Source organism: Ahaetulla prasina, chromosome 3, assembly GCF_028640845.1.
Source record: "Ahaetulla prasina isolate Xishuangbanna chromosome 3, ASM2864084v1, whole genome shotgun sequence".
Taxonomy (NCBI): Eukaryota; Metazoa; Chordata; class Lepidosauria; order Squamata; family Colubridae; genus Ahaetulla; species Ahaetulla prasina.
In genome coordinates, this window is record NC_080541.1 from 224495665 (window position 1) to 224522950 (window position 27286).

At 45.5% G+C, this 27286-nt stretch overlaps 1 protein-coding gene across 1 annotated transcript; it reads left to right on the plus strand.

Moving 5' to 3' along the window:
* The first annotated feature begins 563 nt into the window (after positions 1-563).
* On the plus strand, positions 564-13856 carry SOX18 (SRY-box transcription factor 18). The gene is made up of 2 exons (XM_058174572.1): positions 564-1340; positions 8772-13856. Exons 1-2 carry the CDS (start codon positions 809-811, stop codon positions 9647-9649), a joined length of 1410 nt encoding a protein of 469 aa, XP_058030555.1. The 5' UTR covers positions 564-808; the 3' UTR covers positions 9650-13856.
* The last annotated feature ends 13430 nt before the right edge of the window (positions 13857-27286 follow it).

The following is a 27286-nucleotide window of genomic DNA, read 5'->3' on the forward strand; positions in this document are numbered from 1 at the left end:
AGAGGAAAGGAGAAGGAAGGAAGGAAGGAAAACCCTTCGTGCCCCCCACCCGGCGCTCTTCGAAGCAACCCCCCCACCCCCACCCAAGCAGCTGTCCCGCGATCGCGTCCAGCCGATCTCGCAGGCTGCTCTCCGCCGCCCCGCGCCCCCCACAAAACCTCCGCGATCGTTACAAGCGGATTTGAGCCGCTTCTGGCGCCGCTACAGCAGCAGCCAACGAAGAGCGCGGGGTGTATGTTGTGTGTGCGTGTGTGATGAGAGTGGAGGGGGGGGGAAGTCGAGGAAGAGAAGCCGTTTCCCCCCCCGCCCCGCCCGTTTCCTCGGAAAAAAACCCCAAAAGGAAACGGAGCCGGAGCGCTGGCTTCGCTTTTCCAATCCCGGACGCCCCCTCTAGCCCCCCCAGCACTCCCCTCCTCTCCCTCCCACCATAAACACACACACACACACCTCCTCCTCCTCTTCTGCGCCCCTCCTCCCGTTTCTCCTCCTCCTCCCGCCCTCCCCTCCCCACCTCCTCCCCCCCCCCCCGCCGCCCGAAGCCTTTATAATGTGGCCCCTGGACGGCGAGCATCCTTCCAGCCCGCTGGTCCTCCTTCGGCCGGAGGACAGAGCCGCCTCCCGCCCTCCTGCCCAGAGAAGGGACCGCGCCCACCGCTCGCTCGCCCAGCCGCTTCTCGCTCGCCCGCTTTGCTCGCTCTTCTCCCCGGGTCGTCCGTTCCCTCGGTCCGCCCGTCCGTCCGTCCCGTCCGGCTTTCTCCGCCTCTCCGCTCGGCCTCGCGCTCCATCCCCAGAGCTCCGTCCAGCTGGAATGAATAGATCTGAGCGCCCTTTCCGTGCAGAGGAGATTCCGCAAGCCCGAGGCGACTTTTCATGGGGAGCCGTCGCGGCTACCGCCGCCGCCGCCCCGCCGCCCTCCGCAGCCGCCCCTGCCGCGCCTGATCCGGGGCTCGCTTACCCGACGCCGCCGACGCGTCCCAGCCGGCCCGTCGCCCGCAGCCGATCCCCCAGCCCCGAGCCCGGCTTCGGCTTCTGCCCCGGCGTCGCTCAGCCCGGAGCTTCGGCTCTCTCGGCTTCCACCGCGGCGGCGGCGGCGGCTCCCCCCAGCAGCCCCGCTCCCAGCCCCGACGCCGCGGCGGCAGCAGCAGCCGCCTCTGCCGGCTATGGCTACGGCGGCGTCCCGGGCCGCGCCGAGGGCAAGAGCAGCAGCGGAGGAGGCAACGGCGAGGATTCGCGCATCCGCCGCCCGATGAACGCCTTCATGGTCTGGGCCAAGGACGAGAGGAAGCGGCTGGCCCAGCAGAACCCGGACCTGCACAACGCCGTGCTCAGCAAGATGCTCGGTAAGGGCGGGCGGGCGGGCGAGCGAGCGGTGGGTCCCCTGCCCACTCCACGCACCCACCCACTCACCCACCCACCCGTGACACGCGAACACGGGAGGTCCTCTTCCCGCGGCCCTCTTGGCACACACGCGTTGACACCCGCACGCACACGCAGACCGGATTCTCCACTCCTCCCGTGACACACAAACACGCATTGACACGCGCAGGCATACACACACACACACACACACACACAGAGAGAGAGACCGGACTCCCCCGTCCCGTGACACACGGACACGCATTGACACGCGCATGCATGCACACACACACAGAGAGAGACCGGACTCCCCTCTCCCGTGACACACGAACAGGCAGGCACACGCGCACTCGCGGGATGGCATCCCATTCCCTCCCCCACCCGTGACACGCGAACACGCAGGCAGGCGCTCACCGGAGGCTCTCTTCCCGCGGCCGTCTTGGCACACGCGCATTGACACGCGCACGCACGCACAAGCAGACCGGATCTCCCCACTCCTCCCGTGACCTACAAACACCCAGGCAGGCACGCACTCGCGGGACCGCGTCGGGAGGGGGGGAGGGGAGGTCCTCTTCCCACTTCCCGCTTGTTAAACGCGCGCGCGCGCACACATACACACAGAGAAAAAAGAGACCGGACTCCCCACTCCTCCCGTGACATACAAACACGCACCCACACACTCCCGGGGCGGCATGGGGGGGGTGTCTCTTCCAACTGCCCTCTTGGCACACACGCATTGACATACACACAGATACTGTAGACACTAAATACAGAGAGAGTGGGGGCTCCCCTTTCCACTCCTCCCCTTGATACAGATATACATACACACATACGCTCATGGGTTCTTCTTCCCATTTCTTTCTTGACACTTTGCATCTGAGCAAACACACACACACACACAGGGTTCCCCTTCCCACTCCCCTCCATGATGTGCACCCAGCTGAGGCTCCCCTTCCCACTCCCTTGTTACAGACACACAGGAACAAACGAACGCACGCACACACGTCTGGGCTCATCTTCCTACTCCCCCCCCCCACACACGCACAGCCCCTCTGTAAGAACACCTTGCAACCCAGTTTCTGTGGAACTCCCAGCCACCAGGTTCCAAAAATCCAAGAGGGAGGGCGTGCAATTCTGTGGTCCAGCCCAGGGGAGCTGAGTCTCCTGAATCCCTTGGTCTGTCTTGGAAAAAGCCCACTTTGCTTGCTAACCACATTGGCGGGATCCCAAGAATGGAGGGGTGTGTTTAGCGTGCTTAAGGGGGGAGCACAAATTGGCTGCAGGAATTTGGGAGGTGGGAGTCCGCAAGCCTTAAAAGTTGCCGAGCTATAGAAGCATTACCCAAAGGGCAGGATTTGGACTGATTACCCCCACTTTTACGAAAGCGTGTTCGTAGGAGCACAGAATGGAAAAGCTGGAAAGAGCCCCCAAAGGTCATCTAGGCCACCCCTCTGCCACTTAGGGTTAACTCAGCATTTCTGCTTAACAGAGGAAGTTTATCCCGGCTGAGTCTGATCCAGGATGCGAACAAGACCAGATCTGGGTGTAGATGGAGCCCAATCACATCCCGGCGTTTTGATCTTAATTATTCTCAGCTCAACCTATTTAGGAACATTTTGCATCCTTATAATAATTTAGGGGATCAGTTGAGACTAGACAGAAGAGTTTTTAAAGCTCTGAGGTCTATTTTAATTGAAATTCCAAAATCCATTGGATGTTTTTTTTAAAAAAATAAATTAAATTGCATTATTTGGGGTGATTAGATGACTGCTAAGGTGATTTCCAACCCTAAGACACTATGAACCAGCACATCTGGAAACAACTGCCGAAGATTTGATGCTTAATAAAGTAGCAAATAATTAGGATTCAAGGAGAATATTTGTAGCTCAGGGTTGAAATGAGAGTTCCTGTGATGCTCTCTCAGCTTGATTTCTTGCAGACGTTTCATTACCCAAATAGGTAACATCATCAGTACTCAAATATTTGTGTGTCGAGGGAAAAACAGCACTTATGGAAACCTTTGCTTTGGTGCTCAGGCGTGTTCTGCGTCTGGAGGCAAAACAGTTGCTGTGTTCACACAACGCTCTTAACCCGGGTATTGGTTGAACCTACGCTCTGTGTTCACACAGCATATTGGATCATAAACTAACCAAGCGGGGAGATTTCATATAACATGTTAAGCCGCAGCAGGAAAATACGTGGTGAGGTTAAGTCTAATCAAGCTTTGTTTGTTGCAATAATTACAGCAAAAATGTCTTTAACTGGCCAGGTTCAGCATGGTGTGAGTTTAAACGGTATCGAATTGTCTATTGATTGAGACTATTTACATGTAGTAGTAGTAGTAGTAATGGTATTTGTGATGCCTTTTTGAATGTTCACTTGACTGAGTTTCATATTTAATGAATAAAGTAAATAATAATCTCTTTTATTCATTAAACATGAAACTCAGTCAACTGAACGTTCAAAAATGCATCACAAATACGATTGACTGGTGCTAATGGTTGATATGGGTTGCTGCCAGCGTCCTAGGTATCAACCAAGTACCTTCTTAATATATACGATGTCCCGAGTAGTGCAGTTTTTTGCAGTTCTGCTGGTGTTATTGCAGGAAGCTGCAATTGCTTGATGTATTATTATTATTATTATATACTTTATTCATTAAACATGAAAGTCAGTCAACTTAACATTCAAAAATGCATCACAAATACCATTGACTGGTGCTAATGGTTGATACGAATTGCTGCCAGCGTTTAAAATTATAACAACAACAACAATTATTATTATTATTTAACACCCTCAGACAATTGTGTGGTAAATGTTGTACCTTGATGAACGTATCTTTTCTTTTATGTACACTGAGAGCATATGCACCAAGACAAATTCCTTGTGTGTCCAATCACACTTGGCCAATAAAATTCTATTCTATTCTATTCTATTCTATTCTATTCTACAATATCTACCTGTCCTTGGGAAGGACTCGATTGGAGGGTAAAAAGGCCAAACCAGTCTAAACTTCTGGTTGACTGAGCGCCGAACCATAATTTATTAAATGTTGATACTGCCTGAATATCAACAATTCTATTATTTATCTATTTATCTGCCCCATTCTGGATTGAGTATCATTTCTTCCAGGCTTAAACAAATGGACTATATTTGCGCTTTCAAAACAAAAATAGTTTTTTTTCCTTCCTGTCCTAGAAAATGACCTTTTCAAAGAAAAAAGGATCATTATCAGATAGATAGATAGATAGATAGATAGATAGATAGATAGATAGATCGATCGATAGATGATAGATAGATAGATAGATAGATAGATAGATAGATAGATAGATAGATAGATAGATCGATAGATAGATCGATAGATCGATTTTTCTTTTCCTGCCCGTAAGGTGTCTTTTGAGACTACAGGAGATCATAGAAAGTTCACCCAAATGATTGATTATTTAGCTATTTAGCTATCAATAGTTGGATCCTCCTGAGTTTTACTTCTTCCAGGTTGCTGGCTGTTAACTTTCTTGTGGCCATGAGTTTCACAGTTTAATATCTCAGTGTGAAGAGCAACGAAATCTCCCATGATTTTATCCATGTTTTAATCCCTTTTCTTCACTCCCATTTCTAAACAGGATCTGCATTATAGCCACTCTAGACAATCTAATTTGGCTTTTGCTATTAAGCAAGACAATATGGAAAATGAATTTAAGAGCTTTTTTTTTTTAAGAAAAGAAATATTTTTACGCTCCAATGTTTATTGTCTCCGAGCCATTTCTGGTTCTTTAAATGCTTGTAGCGAAGCATTGTAGTGAAATTAAGTCGCTGTAGAGTATCTTATTTTTATTTTTTTCTCTCTCTCTCTTTAAAGTGGAACTTGGCTCACTTATAGGGTTTGAAAAATGTCCAAATTTCAGTCTCACAGTTTCTGGAAAATGTTCCCTAAACAACGCACCCTTTGATGTAGTGAGTCACAATTTGGAAGTTGTGCACCTTTAAAAAACTGCTAACCCTCTGACTGACTTCACAAGTTACGGTTGTATGATACAAGCATTTTTTTTTTTAATGCAATATTAGGATGATGGAATACGGACACCGTTTTTTTTAAAAAAAAATAACTTATTTGTTTCCAGTCTGTATTATTTTTTTACAAATAACTCAAGACGGCAGACATATCCAGCTCAACTTCCTCCTCCTATTTTCTCCACAATAACAAGTCTTTAGATGGATTGGCCTGAGAAAGAATGACTGGTCTACAGTCATCCAAGCCAGCTCTCTTGCCTAAGACAGAACTAGAACTCTCTGTCTCCTGGCAATTGTTCCAAAGTCGCCCAGCTGGCTTGCATGCATAAGGTGGGACTAGAACTCACGCTGTCTTGGTGATAGGGCCAAAATCATCCAGCTTTAAGGCAGAACTACAACTCCCTGTCTCCTGGCAGTTGGTCCAAAGTCGCCCAACTGGCTTTCATCCTTAAGTCAGGACTGGAACTCACTGCTGACTTTTTTTTTCTCGCCTGGTGCCTTAACCGCTAGACCAAACTGCCTCTCTTTATGCATCCTTATTGGAAAACTAGCAGGTGGTCTTTTAAAAGACATTTCCATATCTAAATTCAGGATGCAGCAATTGTGGAATTGTGTGCATGTCTCAAACTATTGTCGTACCTTAAAGACGGAGAGAGAGAGAGAGAGAGATTTAGTTGGAGACACTCAGGGATCACAATGAACTCCGTGCAACTAAATTGCAAACCGGATTGCAATCTGTAAAAGAAATGGTAGGATCCTAAGCTTATTGGTTGCTAAGAGGCTCCCAAAATTATCATTTTGCTATTACAGATAGTCCTCGACTTGTGGACCACGATTAAACCCCAAATTTCTGTGGCTAAGCGAAACATTTGTTAAGTAAGTTTTGCCTCATTTTACGAACTCTCTTGCCACCGCTGTTAAGTGAATCACTGCAGTTGTTAAGTTAGTAACGTGGCTGTTAAGTGAATCACTGCAGTTGCTAAATTAGTAATGCGGCTGTTAAGTGAATTTGGTTTCCCCATTGACTTTGCTTGTCAGAAGGTCACAAAAGGGGATCACGTGACCCCGGGACACTGCAACCGTCATAAATATGAGTCAGTTGCCTAGCAGCCTAATTTTGTTCACGTGACCAGGGGGGAATGCTGCGATGGTCGCTAAGTGTGAAAAACGGTCACAAGTCACTTTTTTTCAGTGCCGCTATAACTTCAAACGGTCACTAAACCAACTCTTGTAAGTCGAGGACATCCTGGGTCTGCTAGACCCTGATGCAAAATCTTAACCAAGCGTGCAAAATTCTTCAGAGCTCTGCGTCAGGATTTGGGGATCCCTGCGGAGAGAACGCTCCCTCCCACAAAAGCCAAGATAGTTGTCACCACTGCTCTATTGCAGCTGTGTCCCCTTTTCGATATGCATTGCCACCATGTTGCATGTTTTTTTAAAAATGCCCCCCGTGGTTGCAGCTACCATCCGTGACTTGATCAGGATTTTAGGGCCCTCAACCCAGTGATGGGATTCAGCCAGTTCGCACCTATTCGGGAGAACCGGTTGTTAACTTTCTAAGCAGTTCGGAAAACCGGTTGTTGGAAGAAATCTTATTTTGTTTTTTTCCGCTTTACAGGGCTAATCCTGTAAGGAAGGCAGGAAGGAAACATTCTGGTGTTTCTAGCCTCATCTTTATTGCCCTGCTTACAGAAACTGCCTCTCCGGTTAACCCTTGTTACATTGTAACAGCTCAGGTGAAGCGCCCATCGACGTGAGTGACGTTGAGTTGGCCACGCCCACACGGTCACATGACCACCAAGCCACGCCTACCCAGCTGGTCATTAGGGCAGAGAACCGGTTGTTCAATTATTTGAATCCCACCACTGCCCCGTCGCCTATCTCTGTTGGGACTTAGTCTTTTATACTCCTTCCTAAAGTGGTACACAGATAGTCCTCGACTTAACAAGCATTTGGTTTAGCAACCGTTCAAAGTTACGACAGCACTAACAAAAGCGACTCACAACCGTTCCTCGCACTTACAACCATTGTGGCCTCCCTATGGTCACCCGATCAAAATTTCGGGCACTTGGCAGCCTGGTAATGTATTCATAACGATTGCAGGTCTTAAAGTCATAGGTTTGTGCCATTTGCTAGCTTCCCAGCCGGCTTCCGACAAGCAAAGTCAGCGACGGAAACCAGATTTGAATAGAATAGAATAGAATAGATTTTTTTTATTGGCCAAGTGTGATTGGACACACAAGGAATTTGTCTTGGTGCATAGGCTCTCAGTGTACATAAAAGAAAAGATACGTTCACCAAGGTTTGATTCGCGGACCTGCGATTCTCTTAACAACTTGCAGTGATTTGCTTAACAACAGTAGCCCCAAAAAAGGGGGGGGGAGGGGTCATAAACCTGGCCGCAATTTACTTCACAACCGCCTTACTTAGCAGTGGAAATTCTGCTCCCGTCGGCGGTCGTAAGTTGAGGACTACCTGTACGGATTATACTTTTTTGTCAGGATCTTTGCACGCCTCAGTCACTTGCAAGCGATCTCGTCGGTTTTTCTGCTCAAGCCTTGAACTGTTGGCCGTTGGTGAGACAGCAGCAGCTTTGGAATAATAGAATTTGGAGGGAACTTTGGCGGTCTAATCAACGAATCCAGAAGAGATCCAACCTAGAAATAAGGAGAAATTTCTAGTGAGAACAGTCAACCATTGGACTAGCTTGCCTTCAGAAGTTGTGGGTGTTCCAACACTGGAGGTTTTTAAGAAGAGACTGCACAGCCATTTGTCTAGAATTGCATACTGTTTTCTGTTGAGCAGTTGGTTACACTAAAACAGGGGTCTCCAACCTTGGTCCCTTTAAGACTTGTGGACTTCAACTCCCAGAGCTTTGCTGGCTGAGGAACTCTGGGAGTTGAAGTCCACAAGTCTTAAAGGGACCAAGGTTGGAGACCCCTGCACTAGAAGACCTCCAAGGTCCTTATATAAACAGAATAACAGAGTTGGAAGGGACCCTGGAGGTCTTATAGTCCAACCCCCTGCTCAAGCAGGAGGCCTTATACTATTTCGGACAAATGGTTGTCCAATCTCTTCTTGAAAACCTCCGGTGATGGCGCACCTACAACTTCTGGAGGCAAAGCGTTCTATTTATTAGCTGTTCTCACAGTCAGGAAATTTCTCCTTATTTCTAGGTTGGATCTGTCTTCGATAAGTTTCCATCCATTGTTTCTTGTCCTGCCTTCTTCTGGTTTGGAGAAGAGGTTGCGTCCCCTTCTTCTTTGTGGCAGCCCCTCAAATATTGGACCGCTGCTATCATGTCACCCCTAGTCCTTCTTTTCATTAAACTACGCCGACCCAATTTCTGTAACCGTTTGTCGTATCTTTTATCATGCCCTCTCTTTTCTCTTTCGGACCCCCAGGCCAGGCGTGGAAAGCCCTGAGTACCACTGACAAGCGCCCCTTCGTGGAGGAAGCCGAAATGCTCAGGATCCAGCATTTGCAGGACCACCCCAATTACAAGTACCGACCCCGCCGGAAGAAGCAGGCCAAGAAAATCAAGAGGATGGAACCAAGCATCCTTCTCCACAATCTGCCCCAGTCCTGCGGCGAGAATTTTGCCATGGGCCACCGCAGCGCCGCCGGAGGAGGCGGCATTGGCCACTCCCAGCCTCCGCCACTGAACCACTTCCGAGAACTGCGCTCGATGGGGTCAGAGATGGAGAACTACGGCCTGCCAACCCCGGAGATGTCCCCTCTGGATGTCCTAGAACAGGCGGAGCCGGCCTTTTTCCCGCCGCACATGCAGGACGACTGCAATGTGATGTCCTTTCGCGGGTACCACCACCCTCCTCCTCCTCCTCCACCGCCGATGGAGTTTTCCCCGGAAAAAAACCTGGGGAGGAACATGGTCATGGGGTACCCCCCCAACCCACCCTCCCACCTGGCCGAAGCCATGAGGACTCCCCACCACCCGTCTGGGATGTACTACAACCAGATCTGTGCCGCGGGAGCCCCCAACGGGCTGTCGGCCCACCTGGGCCAGCTGTCTCCTCCTCCTGAATCGCACCAGCTGGATGGCGTGGAGCACTTGAACCCGAACGAGCTGTGGACAGAAGTGGACCGCAACGAGTTTGACCAGTATTTGAATATGAGCAGGACTCGTCCGGATCCTTCTGGCTTCGCCTACCATATTTCTATGTCCAAAGTGACTCCCCGGAGTTGTGAGGATAACAGCCTCATCTCAGCTTTGTCCGATGCGAGCAGCGCTGTTTATTATAGCGCCTGTATCACTGGGTAAACGTTGAATTAAGGGAGAGGTTTGGGGCAACCCCACAAGCCGGGGGAACCGTTGTCTCCTCTTCTCAAGGATGCTGGGAAATTTGAGCGGAGGGACGTGCTCTGGACGATCCCGGTTCATTTTCCCAGGATTCCTTGGGGAAAGCTAGAACAGTGAACCCGGTATTAATTGGAGAGGAGATTGGGACGCAGGCGTATAAGTAGTCCTCGAGTTGCAACCACTTATTTAGCGACCATCCCAACAGCACTTGAAAAAAAGTGACTGATCCTCGCACTTATGACCTTTCCAGCATCAGGTAATCGCTTGGCCACTGGCACCTGTTTACGACGTTTGCAGGGTCTCACCTGACCGCCGTTTGCAACCTTACCCTGCTGGCTTCTGACAACGCAGTCAATGGGGGAAGTCAGATTTGTTTAATGACCATCCGATTCACTTAACAACCCCAGTGATTCACAAGCTCTGGGGCAAAAAAAAAAAAAAAAGGCCGTAAAATTGGGCGTGCCTCGCTTAACCGCTGCCTTGTTTAAGTCTTAGTCTCCGATGCGGTTTGTAAGCCGAGGACTACTACCTCTGTCCGTAGGAAGTGGTTAGATCAAAAGCAGGCCGTGGAAATGCTAATGCTTTGCTCCAAAGAGGAAGAGATGAGTTTGCTCTTTGCATGGTGTGTGAGCTTTTGAGCCATGGAGAAGGAGACGGGACTCAGTTGCCTGTGGAGTAAAGTTCCTATAAGGAACCTGGAATAAATTTTGTACAGAAAATATCTCACAGTTTGAAAACCGCTTGAGCTCAACTCCAAAGAAGCGGAGAAAGGGCCTTTTCATATTTTATTTATTTATTATTTAAATTTTTATAGCCAGATAAAAAATACACAATAATACAATATAAATACGATTAAAATACAATAAAAAAACTTATTAAATTGGCCAAGATTAAAAATTTAAGATAAAAACCCATTAAAAACCCATAAATTTAAAAACTAACCCAGTTTTACAAAGCTTTAAATTTGTTCGAGACTTCGTAACAAAAGATGAGCCTCATATTGGCATCTGTAGTAACTACAGATGTAGTAATCTTGGGATATATATAGTCATTTCCAGTCTCTACACACCATCGCCTTCCAATAAGACTATGAATGGCTAACTTTCTTGCCACGTAATGTGTGAATCGCCTCTTGGTCTCCTTTCCACAGTGGCTGCAAAGATCAAAGCAAAACCAGTACAGCTCGCTTACATTCGAGCCGTCTCCTGCTCTTTTTATGTTACAGTAGTCCTCAACTTAAGACCACAATGGAGCCCAAAAATTCAATTTGCTCAGGGAGAAATTCGCTAAGTTGAGTTTTGCCCACGTTTTACGACTTTTATTGCTGCGTCAGCGAAGCCCTGCGAAGTTGCTAAACTGGTAAAACCATTGTAACTTCAAATGGTCACTAAATGAATCGTAAGTCGAGGACGACGTGTTACCTGTACACAGACAGGCGGGAAATTTCTCCTCTCCAAGGAAAGCCAGAACGTGGCCGGTTGCTATCGTAGTCTGCCCCATAACTGCCTCCCCGCTCTCTAACCCCTCCCCAAGGTGCACCAGGTTGCCCCAAACCTCTCTTTTGATATGTTAAACCTGCAGTATTTTAGACTATCTCATTAATGGCATTGCTTTCTTTTTTTTAAAACAAACCAACCAACAAATAAGGCTGAAGAACTGATATACCGTACTGCTGTATAGCACAAGGAAATGGTTCAAAACAGAAAATGCAATCTTAAGGTTCTATATATGCTGGACAGGGGTACCTGTTGCTGGCTTTTTGCAGGTAAAGGCAGGGAAGGAATTCAGGCAGGTACTTGCTGAGCTCCTCATGAATAATATTCATCCACACCAGAGTTTCTTGGCGACTTTAAAACCTAGGGGCTTCGACTCCCAGAATTCCCCAGCCAGCATTGAATTCTGGGAGTTGAAGTCCACACGTCTTAAAAGTTGCCACGGTCATTTTCACAATTCGGCCTTGGAGCAAACAGTATCGTTTGAATTCCTTTCCCGCTACCTAGAAGGTATCCGGTATTGAACGACCTGCGCCAGTCCCTCCTCTGCCGTAATCGAAAAAAAGGTTTGTTTTCAAGGGTTTTAACCCTGGTTTCTAAATCAAGAAAAACCCCAGACTGTTTTGCCCTCCCCACTCCCGCCCCCCAAGATAAGATTCAGTAAAAGAGTCAGCTAAATTTTGAAATGGTGATAGTTGGATCTCAGCAATATCCACAGAGTCGGGCCAGTGGTGAAATCAACATGGCGGTTTGCAAAGGTTGCGTTTCAAAAAAAAAATTGGGGTCATTGCAGGGAATCATCGGTGAAAAAATGCGAAGCCTGTGCTGCATTGCTGGAATGCGTGATTTCTTGCGATGAACGCATTAATTGTTGGGATGTTTCATAAGGCTGGACGTTGTAGGGGATAAAACAAAGAGAGGAAGGTAGCCGGAAGTGATTAAAAGAGTGAAGAAGGGGAAGTGTTGGGAAAGTTGTAAAGAAAGGCAAGAGGCTTTCTGGATTATGCCCGTTTGCTTGGCTCTTAATCCACGGAATTTTAGAACTAAGGGACACAGAAAGGTCATCTAGTCCAGCCCTATGCGACAGGAAGGAAATGCATTGATTTAAATCCCTTCCAAGTGGCTTCTTACTCCACCCCGCCTTGTTTTGCGATTCCTGGAGTGCGATTCTAGGCAGGTGTAGAATTTATTCCACAGATTTTTGCTATTTGTAGGTGAAAGTCCCACTTAAATGACATCGGCGCAAGAGATTTGGGAGGTGGGGGTGGGGGGTAAACTGAGGGCAGGTCTCTTTGTCTGCAAAGCTTCAGCCGTGTGTGGATTTTGAACCCTTGGCTAATTGCCAAGTGTGTGTGTATGGGCACGTATTTGAAGCTGATGTTTTTAAAGCAGTGTTTCTCAACTTGGAAGATACATGGACTTCAACTCCCAGAATTCCCCAACCGGCTATGACCGGCTGGGGATTTCTGAGAGATGGAGTCCACGCACCTTCAAATTGGCATGGCTGAAAAAAACGCTGCTTTAAATCCGATTTTAAAGCCAGACGGATGTTTTTTGACTCTCCATCTTAGCCTTCCAACATTATTTTCCCTGCAAAGTTTGCAAAATGTGAGGTATTCTGTGTGTAAAGCACCCACCCACACACACACGCACGTCTTCAAATCCTCCTTACACAGGATATAATCGTGGTCCAAGATGGAACTATAACCCCGTTTGGAACGTTAACCGAAAACTGCACCACGCATGAAAAAAGTGAACATGTCAATCTTTAAAATGCACACTTTCATAAGTGAACGATGCGAGTGTTAAAATCCAGAACGAGCCTTTTTCAATGTTATGAAGGAACCGGGATAATTTTAGAGTGCCCCTTACCACTTATTTCCCACCGTATCAGAGCATTCTCTTTGGTTTGGACAAATCTATATTTTTTAACTAAGCTTTTTTTTTTATAAAAAAAAATTATCTTATCTATAAATAATATTTAAGCTGTTCAGGCATTTTATACTACGTCTTCTCTCTCTCTCTCTCTTTCCCTCGTAATCGATAAAAAGGGTAATCACAGTGTTGAAAAGCACCTATGTAGCAAATAACGGAAGACGCAGCAGCTCTTAAGCTTCACGGGAGAGGTTGTCAAATCCTCTGGAATTTGGGGTTCGCGGGGGGGGGGGAAATCCGCAGCCACCCTCCGAAATTCCCAGCGAGCGTTTCGAAGGATCCCACTTGGGTCTATTGACCTACAGCATCGCAGGGACACATGTTGGAGCATCGGACGGAATCCAGCGCCTTGTTTCGCTGCCTGGTTAATTATTAGAACATCTTTTCCTAATTGCGCGACTCTCATGCGCTTGTTATGTGAACACATGTTCCAGTTCTCCCACCCGCACCAACTGATGTTGCCCCCCCCCCAAGTGTTTCCAGATTTCTTTCTGGCAGCCGTTATCCGTGTTTCGTCTCCACGTTGGCCTTCGTGGGAACCTCCCCCGCCAAGAGACGCTGTCAAAGATGCGAATGGACTGGTACTTCAAACCCAGGGGATGATATAAATATATATAAATATATATATATAAACGGGCTGATGTTCAGTATGGCAAGTTTGGGATGTGTTGGCACGGAAGGAAGCGTCTGTTCTCAGCATGGAAAAACTCGAATAAAACACCGTGATATTCTTTTCTCAGCATGTCTGGGTGTGTGGTTTTTTGGTTGTTTTTTTTTGGGGGGGGGGTTTAACACAACTGCTTGTGCAAATGCTTTTTGACTTTCTCAGAGGGGGGTGGTAGGATCTGCCCACCTTCCCCCCCAAAGGAAATAATAATTATTTTATTTTATTTATTTATTTATTTATTATTCAAATTTTTATACCACCCTATCTCCCGAAGGACTCAGGGCGGTTCCCAGCCTTATAAAACATAAAAAAACATAAGAATAAATACAAGTTAAAACAACATTTTAAAAAACTTATTACATTAGGCCAAATTTAAAAATATCGATTAAAATAGTACCCCATTTAAAACTAATTTTTAAAAACTAAACCCTAGGCCAGCCCCGCACAAATAAATAGATGTGTCTTAAGCTCGTGGCGGAAGGTTCGAAGGTCAGGAAGTTGGCGCAGTCCTAATAACAACAACAACAACAACAACAACAACAACAACAGAATTGGAAGGGACCTTGGAGGTCTTCTAGTCCAACCCCCTGCCCAGGCAGGAAACCCTACACCATTTCAGACAAATGGTTATCCAACATTTTCTTAAAATTTTCCAGTGTTGGAGCATTCACAACTTCTGCAGGCAAGTTGTTCCACTGATTAATTGTTCTCACTGTCAGGAAATTTCTCCTTAGTTCTAAGTTGCTTCTTTCCTTGATCAGTTTCCACCCATTGCTTCTTGTTCTACCCTCAGGTGCTTTGGAGAATAGCTTGACTCCCTCTTCTTTGTGGCAGCCCCTGAGATATTGGAGGACTGTTATCATATCTTCCCTAGTCCTTCTTTTCATTAAACTAGACATACCGAGTTCCTGCAACCGTTCTTCATATGTTTTAGCCTCCAGTCCCCTAATCCTCTTTGTTGCTCTTCTCTGCACTCTTTCTAGAGTCTCAACATCCTTTTTACATCGTGGTGACCAAAACTGAATGCAATATTCCAAGTGTGGCCTTACCAAGGCCTTATAAAGTGGTCTTAACACTTCACGTGATCTTGATTCTATCCCTCTGCACAGCTTGGCAGGTGGGGTCTTCAGGAACTCTGATTAGTTGGGTTTGGGGGACAAATACGGTCGCTTGCTTGAATGCGTGTGTGTTGTGTGTGTGTGTGTGTTTTTTTTTCTAACATGATACAGAAATTCGGATGACGTCAAAGAACCTGGTTTTAAGCCAAGTGTGCATGTGCTCACCATCGCAACATATTGTGTTTGCACTCATGTTTAATTTTATAATGGGGGAGCTGCAGAAATAGAATAGAATAACAGAGTTGGAAGGGACCTTGGAGGTCTTCTAGTCCAACCCCCTGCCTAGGCAGGAAACCCTACATCACCTCAGACAAATGGCTATCCAACATTTTCTTAAAAACTTCCAGGGTTGGAGCATTCACAACTTCTGCAGGCAAGTTGTTCCAGTGATTGATTGTTCTAACTGTCAGGAAATTTCTCCTTACTTCTAGGTTGCTTCTCTTCTTGATTAGTTTCCACCCATTGTTTCTTGTCCTACCCAGAAAACCTGACTGTATTTCTAAATCAGAGCTGAGGTGTTTTGGTGGTGTTGTGGTGTTTTTTTTTGTTTGTTTGCAAAAGTCCTTGTAGCATCCTTGGGAATAATGCACAAGTAGTCCTCGACTTACGACCTCAATGGGGATCCGAATTCCCATTGCTAAGCAAGGCAGTTCAATCAGAACAGAGCTGGAAAGGAACCCTGGAGGTCTTTTAGTCCAAGCCCCTGCTCAAGCTATTAATTTTAATAGGGGTTTATTATAGTTTTATTCTTGTTTTTTAAGTTTTAAGTTAAATTAAAAAGACTATTAACAAACTAATTTGGCCAAATTGAATTAGTTTTTTAATAGACTTTTTAATTTTTATATTATATGTATAATTGTGTTTTATCTGGCTGGAAACCGCCCTGAGTCCTTTGGGAGAAGGGCGGTATAGAAATCAAATTAATAAATAAATAATAATAAATAAATAAGCAGGAGACCCTTTATCCTAAGAATCTCCAACCTTAGCTACTTTAAACCTGGCGAACTTCACTTCCAAGAATTCTGGAAGTTGAAGTCCGCCAGGCTTGAAGTTGCCAAGGTTGGAAACCCTTGCTCTATGCCATTTCAGATTGTGGTTAAGTGAGTCACGTCTGATTTTAGATCTTTGCTGATCGTTGTTAAGCAAGACGCCTGGTCGTTCAGCGAACCTGGCTTCTCCCATTGACGTTGCTTGTCAGGCGCTGGCTGGGAAGGTGGCAGTCGCGTGACCCCCAAATTGCTGCAGCCATTGTAAATACATTTTTTTTTGGTTTACATTTATATCCCACCCTTCTCCGAAGACTCAGGGCGGCTTACAGTGTGTAAGGCAATAGTCTCATTCTATTTGTATATTTACAAAGTCAACTTATTGCCCCCCCAACAATCTGGGTCCTCATTTTACCTACCTTATAAAGGATGGAAGGCTGAGTCAACCTTGGGCCTGGTGGGACTAGAACCTGCAGTAATTGCAAGCAGCTGTGTTTTAATAACAGGCTTCTTACAGCCTGAGCCACACCGCGGCCCTGCCAGTTGTCAAAGCACCCCAAATTTCGATCGTGTAAATTGTAAAGATGTAAGGACATTTTTCTTTTTTAGACCTGCTGTCAAACAGAAATAGTTGTAATTTGAGGACTACCTATATCACTATCAATTGATTGCTAAAGAAATATCATAAAAGGGGAGTTTTTGTACCTACCAGGTGTTTATTCTAATAAATCTGGTTTATATCCACTTTATAAATGTAAGATTAAAAAAAGAAACCACCCGACTTCCGCGTAATTGACAAAAACGCTGCTGAAAGTAAGACATTTTTAACGCCAACCATCAGAAACGGAATGTCATCAAAACAGGAACTTAGTTGTGGAGGGAAGTTTGTGAAGTCAGAGAATGTCTCCCAAGGCAGATCTCTTGTCCTTTTTTTTAATCCTTTCCTTTAGCAAAGCAAATGGCATTAATTTTCAAGAGAAAATGACACCAGTTGTCTTTTTTAATAGCATTTTTTTTACCGAAAGTACAAACTAAAATATCTGCTTCAGTACCAAAAACCAGATTCTTTGTTGGCTGGTAGAATATTGAAAACATTTTCTGATCCTTCCTTCCTTCCTTCCTTCCTTCCTTCCTTCCTTCCTTCCTTCCTTCCTTCCTTCCTTCCTTCCTCTTTCTTTTTTTCCCATCTTTTTTCTTTGTCTTTCTTTCTCCCTCCTTCTTTTTTCTTTTCCTTCTTTTTTCTTTGTCTTTCTTTCTCCTTCCTTCCTTCCTTCCCTCCCTCCCTCCCTCCATTCTTTCTTTCCCACCTTTTTTAGTTCTTTTCCAGCTTTCTTTCTTTCTTCTTTTTCTTTCCTTCCTTCCTTCCTTCCTTCTTTTTCTTTTCCAACTTTTTTCTTTCTTTTCTGCCTTTTTTCTTTCTTTCTCTCCCTCCTTCCTTCCCTCCATTCTTTCTTTCCCACCTTTTTTATTTCTTTCCACCTTTCTTTCTTTCCCTTCCTTCCTTCCTTCCTTCCTTTCTTTTTGCCTTTTTTGTCTTTCTTTCTCCCTCCCTTCTTCCTTCTTTCCCTCCCTCCATTTTTCTTTCTTTCCCGTCTTTTTTATTTCTTTTCCACCTTTCTTTCTCTTCTTTCCTTCTTTCTTTCTTTCCTTCCTTCCTTCTTTCTTTCCTTCCTTCCTTCCTTCCTTCCTTTCTTTTTTTTTCTGTCTTTCTCTCTCTCTCTCTCTTTCTTTTCTCAATTAATCAAGCTTAATTCTGGCAACTATTCCAATGCATATCTTTTGAGTATTCCGAGGGGGAATTTTCCATCCACTGGCATCTGTTCATCAAATGATGGTGATTTGGAACAGATTTTTCTGAAAAGTCTGCATTTTTAACATATCCTTTTCTCTCTCTCTTTCTTATTGTGGGGTAAAAAAAACAAAACCCTGACTGACAACAGAAGAGATTTTTTTTTTCTTTTATGAAAATGATTGGCAGGAAGGATTAAATTTTCACTCCTTTTATTTATTTGTTTGAAACTTAACCCCAAAAAGAAACCATGTTTTGCTTTTCAAAACAAGGAAAGAAAGAAAGAAAAAAAGGAAGGAAGGAAGGAAGGAAGGAAGGAAGGAAGGAAGGAAGGAAGGAAGGAAGGAAGGGAAGGGAAGGAAGGAGAGAGTGAGGAAGGAAGGAAAAGAAGGAAGAAGAGAAAGGAAAAAAGAGAAAGAGAGACAGAAAGAAGAGAAAGGAAAGGAAAGGAAAGGAAAGGAGAGAATGAGGAAGAAAGGAGAGGAAAAAGAAAAAGAGAGACAGAAAGAAGAGAAAGGAAAGGAAAGGAAAGGAAAGGAGAGAATGAGGAAGAAAGGAGAGGAAAATAGAGAAAGAAGAAGAAAAGGAAAGAGAAAGAAGAAAAAGAAAGAAAGAAAGAAAGAAAGAAAGAAAGAAAGAAAAAAAGAAAGAAAAAGAAAAGAGAAAGGAAAGGGATTTTCCTTGCAAGCTAAAGTGACAAATTTGGCTTTGGGGTTGTTAACGCATTTAGCTTGCTAACAAGATAGGGAGAAGTGTTAGAAATAAGTGTCATAACCAAAAAAAAAAGAAAAAAGGAAGAAATAATGAAAAGGAAAAGTGACATCACCCGTTAAACAGGAGGTCTGGCTCCAGGCCATTTTTGGGACACTCAACCTGTGCCAAAAATATTGGATTTACCGCTCCAGCCTTGGAAAAAGATGAGAAACATCCTGTGCAGGCCTAAGCATATGGCCGGGACAGGAAATGTCCCAGTGACATTATGCACCCCAGGAAAAAATCTGGAAGGATGAATTTGTGGGGGGGAGGGAGGGGGGGAAGTGGGGTTGAAAAGGACCCCTTGACTTATTTTTCAGGTTAGGGCGATGTGATCATTTCCTGAACTATAAAGGAGAAAGCCACGGCGGCCCTTTTCCCCTCTCGGATGCCAACAGGAAGGGAGCAGAGCATGTCCCCATCTCAAAGGAAGCCCAGAGTCATTTTCAACAAGGCGAAAACCGTGAGCCAACTTCCTCCTAGCTCCAGCAACCTACCTACCCCGCCAGGATGCTGGCAAGCCACGCCCTCTTCTGCCTCTGAAGCCATGCCCCTTCATCCCTAATCTGGGGAATAAGGGGGTTCATGGCTCCAGTCCCGGCCATTTGTGGCGGTTTTGTGCATCTGGATTCGGCGGAGGCCAAGCAGAAGATTTGACAATAATTAATTCCCAGAAAGCAAGGGGTGTGAGTGGGGAGAGAAGTACACAGAAGAGTTCTTCGCTCTTCCGAAAACAACAAAATACCTTATACCACCAGGCTTGAAATCCTGGGATTAGAAAATTTACAACTCCGTCGACTTCGACATGACCTGTGTTTAACACACAAAATCATCTATTGCAATATCATTCCTGTTGAAGACTACTTCAGCTTCAATCGCAATATTACAAGAGCAAAAACTAGATTCAAGCTTAATGTCAACGGCTTCAAACTTGATTTGTAGAAAAGATGACTTCTGTAACAGAGTTGTTAACACTTGGAACTCACTACCTGACTCTGTGGTCTCTTCTCAATGTCCCAAAAGCTTCAACCAAAAACTGTCTACTATTGACCTCACCCCATTCCTAAGAGGACTATAAGGGGCGTGCATAAGAGCACAAAAGTGCCTACCGTTCCTGTCCTATTGTTCCCTTCATTATATCAAATTAATATAGCTGATGCATATTCTTTACTTACATACATACATACATACATACATACATACATACATACATATATATATATATATATATATATATATATATATATATATATATATATGTTTTCTGAGGTTTTCACGGGTGTTTGTATATAGGTCTTTGGTTGTTCGGGACCAGAAGCCATTGAGATAGAAAAACGCCCACACAGCATGAACAAACGAGATGACACCTCCCGCCTACCAGCCATTTGGAAACCCGCCCTTATTGACAAACGAGTCCCTAACACGAGGAATGACACCAGACCCACACTCACAAGGTCCACACAGGATGTCACCACCGCACATCCACCCAGAAAGCAGACCCAAACCCACACTGATCATGAAGCACGACCAAGGACCAGAAGCCAGACCGCAGCTGCAACATTAGCCATTTCAAACCCCTCCAATCCATTCATGCAGCAGACTGACACCCACTATGAAGATGTAGCACGACCACAAAGCCAAACAACAGCTATGCAGCTCACCAGCTCAAATCCCCCTGCAGCACAGACTAGACTGAGCACAACCAAGCCCGCACCAACACAGGACACACCCCATCCAATCAGAGCACAGAAAAACCCCCATCCAATCAGAGCACAGCCAAGCTCCCACCCAATCAGTTCAAACCCCCACCAGCAGTTAAAAGGAAGAAACAGCTGCGATCACACATTGCTCCCAGAAGCACGAAGCTGAAGCCTGAAGATGACGAATGAGACTTTGTCGAAACGTCGCCAAGACACTTCCAATCTTACACGGGAGAAAACCCGAACAACCAAAGACCTATATATATATATATATATATATATATGTATATTTGTTTTCTGAGGTTTTCGCGGGTGTTTGTATGTAGGTCTTTGGTTATTCGGGTTTTCTCCCGCATAAAATTGGAAGTGTCTTGGCGATGTTTTGACAAAGTCTCATTCGTCATCTTCAGGCTTCAGCTTCGTGCTTCTGGGAGCAATGTGTAAAACAACAGAATAATCAGAGAAGCCATCGAGATAGAAAAACGCCCACACAGCATGAACAAACGAGATGATACCTCCCGCCTACCAGCCATTTGGAAACCCGCCCTTATTGACAAACAAGTCCCTAACACGAGGAATGACACCAGACCCACACTCACGAGGTCCACACAGGATGTCACCACCACACATCCACCCAGAAAGCAGACCCAAACACACACTGATCATGAAGCACGACCAAGGACCAGAAACCAGACCACAGCTGCAACATTAGCCATTTCAAACTCCTCCAATCCATACATACAGCAGACAGACACCCACTATGAAGATGTAGCACGACCACAAACACGAAGCCAAACAACAGCAATGCAGCTCACCAGCTCAAATCCCCCTGCAACTCAGACTAATCTGAGCACAACCAAGCCCCCACCCAAACAGGACACACCCCCAGCCAATCAGAGCACAAAAAAAACCCCATCCAATCAGAGCACAGCCAAGCTCCCATCCAATCAGTTCAAACCCCCACTAGCAGTTAAAAAGGAAGAAACAGCTGCAATCACACATTGCTCCCAGAAGCACGAAGCTGAAGCATGAAGATGAATGAGACTTGTCAAACGTCGCCAAGACACTTCCAATTTTACGGGAGAAAACCCGAACAACCAAAGACCTATATATATATATATATATATATATATTTATATTTGTTTTCTGAGGTTTTCGCGGGTGTTTGTATGTAGGTCTTTGGTTATTCGGGTTTTCTCCCGCATAAAATTGGAAGTGTCTTGGCGACGTTTTGACGAAGTCTCATTCATCATCTTCAGCTTCATGCTTCTGGGAGCAATGTGTAAAACAACAGAATAATCAGAGAAGCCATCGAGATAGAAAAACGCCCACACAGCATGAACAAATGAGATGATACCTCCCGCCTACCAGCCATTCGGAAACCCGCCCTTATTGACAAACGAGTCTCTAACACAAGGAATCACACCAGACCCACACTCACGAGGTCCACACAGGATGTCACCACCACACATCCACCCAGAAAGCAGACCCAAACCCACACTGATCATGAAGCACGACCAAGGACCAGAAGCCAGACCGCAGCTGCAACATTAGCCATTTCAAACTCCTCCAATCCATACATACAGCAGACAGACACCCACTATGAAGATGTAGCACGACCACAAACACGAAGCCAAACAACAGCAATGCAGCTCACCAGCTCAAATCCCCCTGCAACTCAGACTAATCTGAGCACAACCAAGCCCCCACCCAAACAGGACACACCCCCAGCCAATCAGAGCACAAAAAAAAACCCCATCCAATCAGAGCACAGCCAAGCTCCCATCCAATCAGTTCAAACCCCCACTAGCAGTTAAAAAGGAAGAAACAGCTGCAGTCACACATTGCTCCCAGAAGCACGAAGCTGAAGCATGAAGATGATGAATGAGACTTCGTCGAAACGTCGCCAAGACACTTCCAATTTTACACGGGAGAAAACCCGAATAACCAAAGACCTACATATATACATACATACATACATACATACATACAGCAATCCATACATACAGCAGACAGCAATCCATACATACCAGCAATCCATACATACAGCAATGCAGCTCACCAGCTCAAATCCCCCTGCAACTCAGACTAATCTGAGCACAACCAAGCCCCCACCCAAACAGGACACACCCCCAGCCAATCAGAGCACAAAAACCCCATCCAATCAGAGCACAGCCAAGCTCCCATCCAATCAGTTCAAACCCCCACTAGCAGTTAAAAGGAAGAAACAGCTGCGATCACACATTGCTCCCAGAAGCACGAAGCTGAAGCATGAAGATGACGAATGAGACTTCGTCAAACGTCGCCAAGACACTTCCAATTTTACACGGAGAAAACCGAACAACCAAAGACATATATATATATATATATATATATATATATATATATTCTTCATGATATTTTTTTTTAATGACAATGTTTGTGTATACTGTTGTGACAAAATGAAATAAATAAATAAATAAATAAATAAATAAATAAATAAATAAATAAATAAATAAATAAAAGAGCAACTCGGAAGATTAAAGGCCTGGAGACTAAAATATAGAAAGAACGGTTGCAGGATTTGGGTTTGGCTAGGCTAGAAAAAAGAAGGACCGGGTGGGGAGGGGGACATGATAGCACATTCCGATATTTGAGGAGCTGCCATAAAGAAAGGGGTGTGTGTGTCAACTTATTTTCCAAAGTACCAGAAGGCGAGACAAGAAGCAACGGATAGAAATTAACCAAGGAGAGAAGCAATTCTGGAATTAAGGAGAAACTTCCTAACAGTGACCACAATTAACCAGTGGAACAGATTGCCACCAGAAGTTGTGGGTGGCTCCACAACTTGTTAAAAAGAGACTGGACTGTCTGAAACAGTGTAGGTCAGTGATGGCTAACCTTTTCTAAACTGAGGGCCCAAAGCGCGCGTGGGTGCGCCCGAACCCCCCCAGATGCAATGCGCGTGAGGGCCCCGTGCATGTGCCTCGCCCCGTGCATGTGTGTGCAGCCAACTACATGTGCATTGCCCCCTCCGCCTTGTTCCCCCACACATAATTGTGCGCCCCCCGCATGCGCCTCACACCCCCACATATGCGTGGCAGAGACCCAAAGACCAGCTGGATGGCAAGAGGTGAGCATGCACATGCGCAGCAGAACTGAACTGGGGCGATGATTCACATGCTGTCAGAGAGGCCGTTGCATGCCCGCTCTGGCACGCGTGCCATAGGTTCACCATAACAGGTGTAGGTTCTTCTGCTTGAGCAGGGGGCTGGACTAGAAGACCTCCAAGGTCCCTTCCAGCTTTCTTTTCTATTCTATTCTATTCTATTCTGTTTTGTTTTGTTTTGTTCTGTTCTGTTCCGTTCCGTTCCATTCCATGCCATGCCATGCCATGCCATGCCATTCTATTCTATTCTATTCTATTCTATTCTATTCCATTCCATTCCATTCCATTCCATTCTATTCTTTTCCGTATTCTATTCTATTCTATTCCACATTTTCTATTCTATTCTATTCCATTCTATTCCATTCTATTCTATTCCATTCCATTCCATTCTTTTTTTTTTAATTTTGTCACAACAGCATACACAAGCATCAACATAAAATAACTACATATCATATAAGCATATATATGAGCAAAAGAATGCAATAAGTATATTAATTTGATATAATGAAAGGAAACAATAGGACAGGAACGGTAGGCACTTTTGTGCTCTTATGCACGTCCCTTATAGTCCTCTTAGGAATGGGGTGAGGTCAATAGTAGATAGTCTTTGGTTAAAGATTTTGGGATTTTGAGAAGAGACCACAGAATCAGGTAGTGTGTTCCAAGTGTTAATAATTCTGTTACTGAAGTCACATTTTCTGCAATCAAGATTGAAGCGGTTAACATTAGGTTTAAATCTATTGTTTGCTCTTGTATTATTGCGATTGAAGCTGAAGTAGTCTTCAACAGGAAGGACATTGCAATAGATGATTCTATGAGTTAAACACAGGTCTTGTCAGAGTCGACGGAGTTCTAAGTTTTCTAAACCTAAATATTTTCTAAATATTCTATTCTATTGTGTTCTATTCTATTCTATTCTAGTCTAGTCTAGTCCATTCCATTCCATTCTATTCTACTTTACTCTATGATTCCTATTCTATTCTATTCCATTCCATTCCATTCTGCATTCTGTTCTGTTCTGTTCTGTTCCGTTCCGTTTCATTCTGCATTCTATTCTATTCTATTCTATTCTATTCTATTCTATTCCATTCCATTCCATTCCATTCTACTATATTCCATGATTTCTATTCTATTCAATTCAATTCAAAAATATTGGTCCTCTTGACACTTTTTCAATGTGTGTGTGTGTGTGTGCACATTTCCCAAGTACCAAGGACTCCACAGAATAAACAGGACCAACCACACCACTGACCCACACCCTGCGGGTTGCCCTCAATTTAAAACCATTCATTTAGTGACTGTTCGAATTTACAACAGCACTGAAGAAAGTGACTTATGACCATTTTTCATGCTTAACGACCATTGCAGCACCCACCATGTTCACCTGATCAAACTCCGGACCCTTGGCAAGTAGCATGTGCCGTGTCCGGGGGTCGTGCCTGCAAATCCCCTTTTCCGACCTTCTGATCAGCAAAGCCAGCGGGGGAAACAGATTCACTTAACAACCGTGTTACTCGCTTAGCAAACTCCAGTGATTCTCTTAGCAACGTGGCAAGAAAGGTCATAAAATGGAGCAAAACTTCCTTAACAGATGTCTCATTTAAAAACAGAGATTTTGGCTTCAGTTGTGGTCGTAAATCAAGGACTAGCCATATTACAATTTTTTAGGGAGATTTCCATTCCAGCCTGAAGACTGAGTGAAGAGCCGGGGGTCCCCAGCCCTGTATAAGGCTAATAGGGTGGGGTCCCCTAAATCTCACAGCCTATTCCGGAGGGTTGGGGCAGCCACAGGAAAGGCTAATCCCATGACCCCAGCGTAGGAAGTAATCATGCCCCCCTCCTAAGAATAAAATATTTTGGGGAATATTAAAAGAGGAAGATTATTATATTTCCCCAAAGGAGAAATTGGGGAAACAAAGGCAGAAAGCAGCCCCCAAAAGCCTCCAGCTGATGCCTGAAGTCTTTACAGATGGAGATTTTGTGCCCCTTAAGAAATCCAGGCCAGCCGATTCACAAACCTTCAGGTCTAGATGATGGGATTAAGTATTTACATCCGCCCCACCGCCATCCAAATTCTAAGGGCAGGACAGGGCCTTTAGGACATAATAGGATTAACCCACCACCATCAGAATAGCGAAAGGCACAAGGCTCACTACATTGCACAACCCCCTGGAGCATCTCAGAATCCTATAAAAATCCACGTACTCGTCAAATCAATTTGTCAGCTGTCCCAGACGAGTGTAAAAACCACATAAGTCACTTTTTACAGTGCTATTGTAACTTTGAATTGTCACTAAACAAATGGTTGTAAGTCAAGATCTAGCTGTATTCTAAACATACAAGTTTAACTTAATATGTAAGTTCTCTTGCTCTTCGTTTCCTTCCCCCCCCCCAGGAATTGTCCTGTGACAAAACAATTCCTATTTATTTACTACTATATTAGTATTTATGGAGTCTGAAGTCTGAAGATGATAAAAAAAAAAGAGGTAGGGAAAAGTAATTTTGCACGAACTATTATTCAGCTTCACTCTGATTTTTATCTCAGACTCGGATAAAGTATGGGTGACTTTTGGACCCAAGGCCAGGAGACAGTGAGTTCTAGCTCCACCTTAGGCATGAAAGCCGGTTGGGTGACTTTGGGCCAATCACCAGGAGACAATGAGTTCTAGTCCCACCTTAGCCATGAGAGCCGGCTGAGTGACTTTGGGCCAATCACCAGGAGACAGTGACTTCTAGTCCCGCCTTAGACATGAAAACCGGTTGGGTGACTTTGGGCCAATCACCAGAAGACAATGAGTTCTAGTCCCACCTTAGCCATGAGAGCCGGCTGAGTGACTTTGGGCCAATCACCAGGAGACAGTGACTTCTAGTCCCGCCTTAGACATGAAAGCCGGTTGGGTGACTTTGGGCCAATCACCAGGAGACAATGAGTTCTAGTCCCACCTTAGCCATGAAAGCCGGCTGAGTGACTTTGGGCCAATCACCAGGAGACGGTGAGTTCTAGTCCCGCCTTAGACATGAAAGCTGGCTCAGTGACTTTGGGCCAATCACCAGGAGACTGTGAGTTCTAGTCCCGCCTTAGACATGAAAGCCGGCTGAGTGACTTTGGGCCAATCACCAGGAGACTGTGAGTTCTAGTCCCGCCTTAGACATGAAAGCTGGCTCAGTGACTTTGGGCCAATCACCAGGAGACTGTGAGTTCTAGTCCCGCCTTAGACATGAAAGCCGGCTGAGTGACTTTGGGCCAATCACCAGGAGACAGTGAGTTCTAGTCCCGCCATAGGCATGAAAGCCGGCTGAGTGACTTTGGGCCAACCACCAGGAGACAGTGAGTTCTAGTCCCGCCATAGGCATGAAAGTTGGCTGGGTGACTTTGGGCCAATCACCAGGAGACTGTGAGTTCTAGTCCCGCCTTAGACATGAAAGCCGGCTGAGTGACTTTGGGCCAATCACCAGGAGACTGTGAGTTCTAGTCCCGCCTTAGACATGAAAGCCGGCTGGGTGACTTTGGGCCAATCACCAGGAGACAGTGACTTCTAGTCCCGCCTTAGACATGAAAGCCGGTTGGGTGACTTTGGGCCAATCACCAGGAGACAATGAGTTCTAGTCCCACCTTAGCCATGAAAGCCGGCTGAGTGACTTTGGGCCAATCACCAGGAGACGGTGAGTTCTAGTCCCACCTTAGACATGAAAGCCGGCTGAGTGACTTTGGGCCAATCACCAGGAGACTGTGAGTTCTAGTCCCGCCTTAGACATGAAAGCTGGCTCAGTGACTTTGGGCCAATCACCAGGAGACTGTGAGTTCTAGTCCCGCCATAGGCATGAAAGCCGGCTGAGTGACTTTGGGCCAACCACCAGGAGACTGTGAGTTCTAGTCCCGCCATAGGCATGAAAGCCGGCTGAGTGACTTTGGGCCAATCACCAGGAGACTGTGAGTTCTAGTCCCGCCTTAGGCATGAAAGCTATCTAGGCCAAACACTCTTCAAGCTGAACCGACCTCACAGGGTTG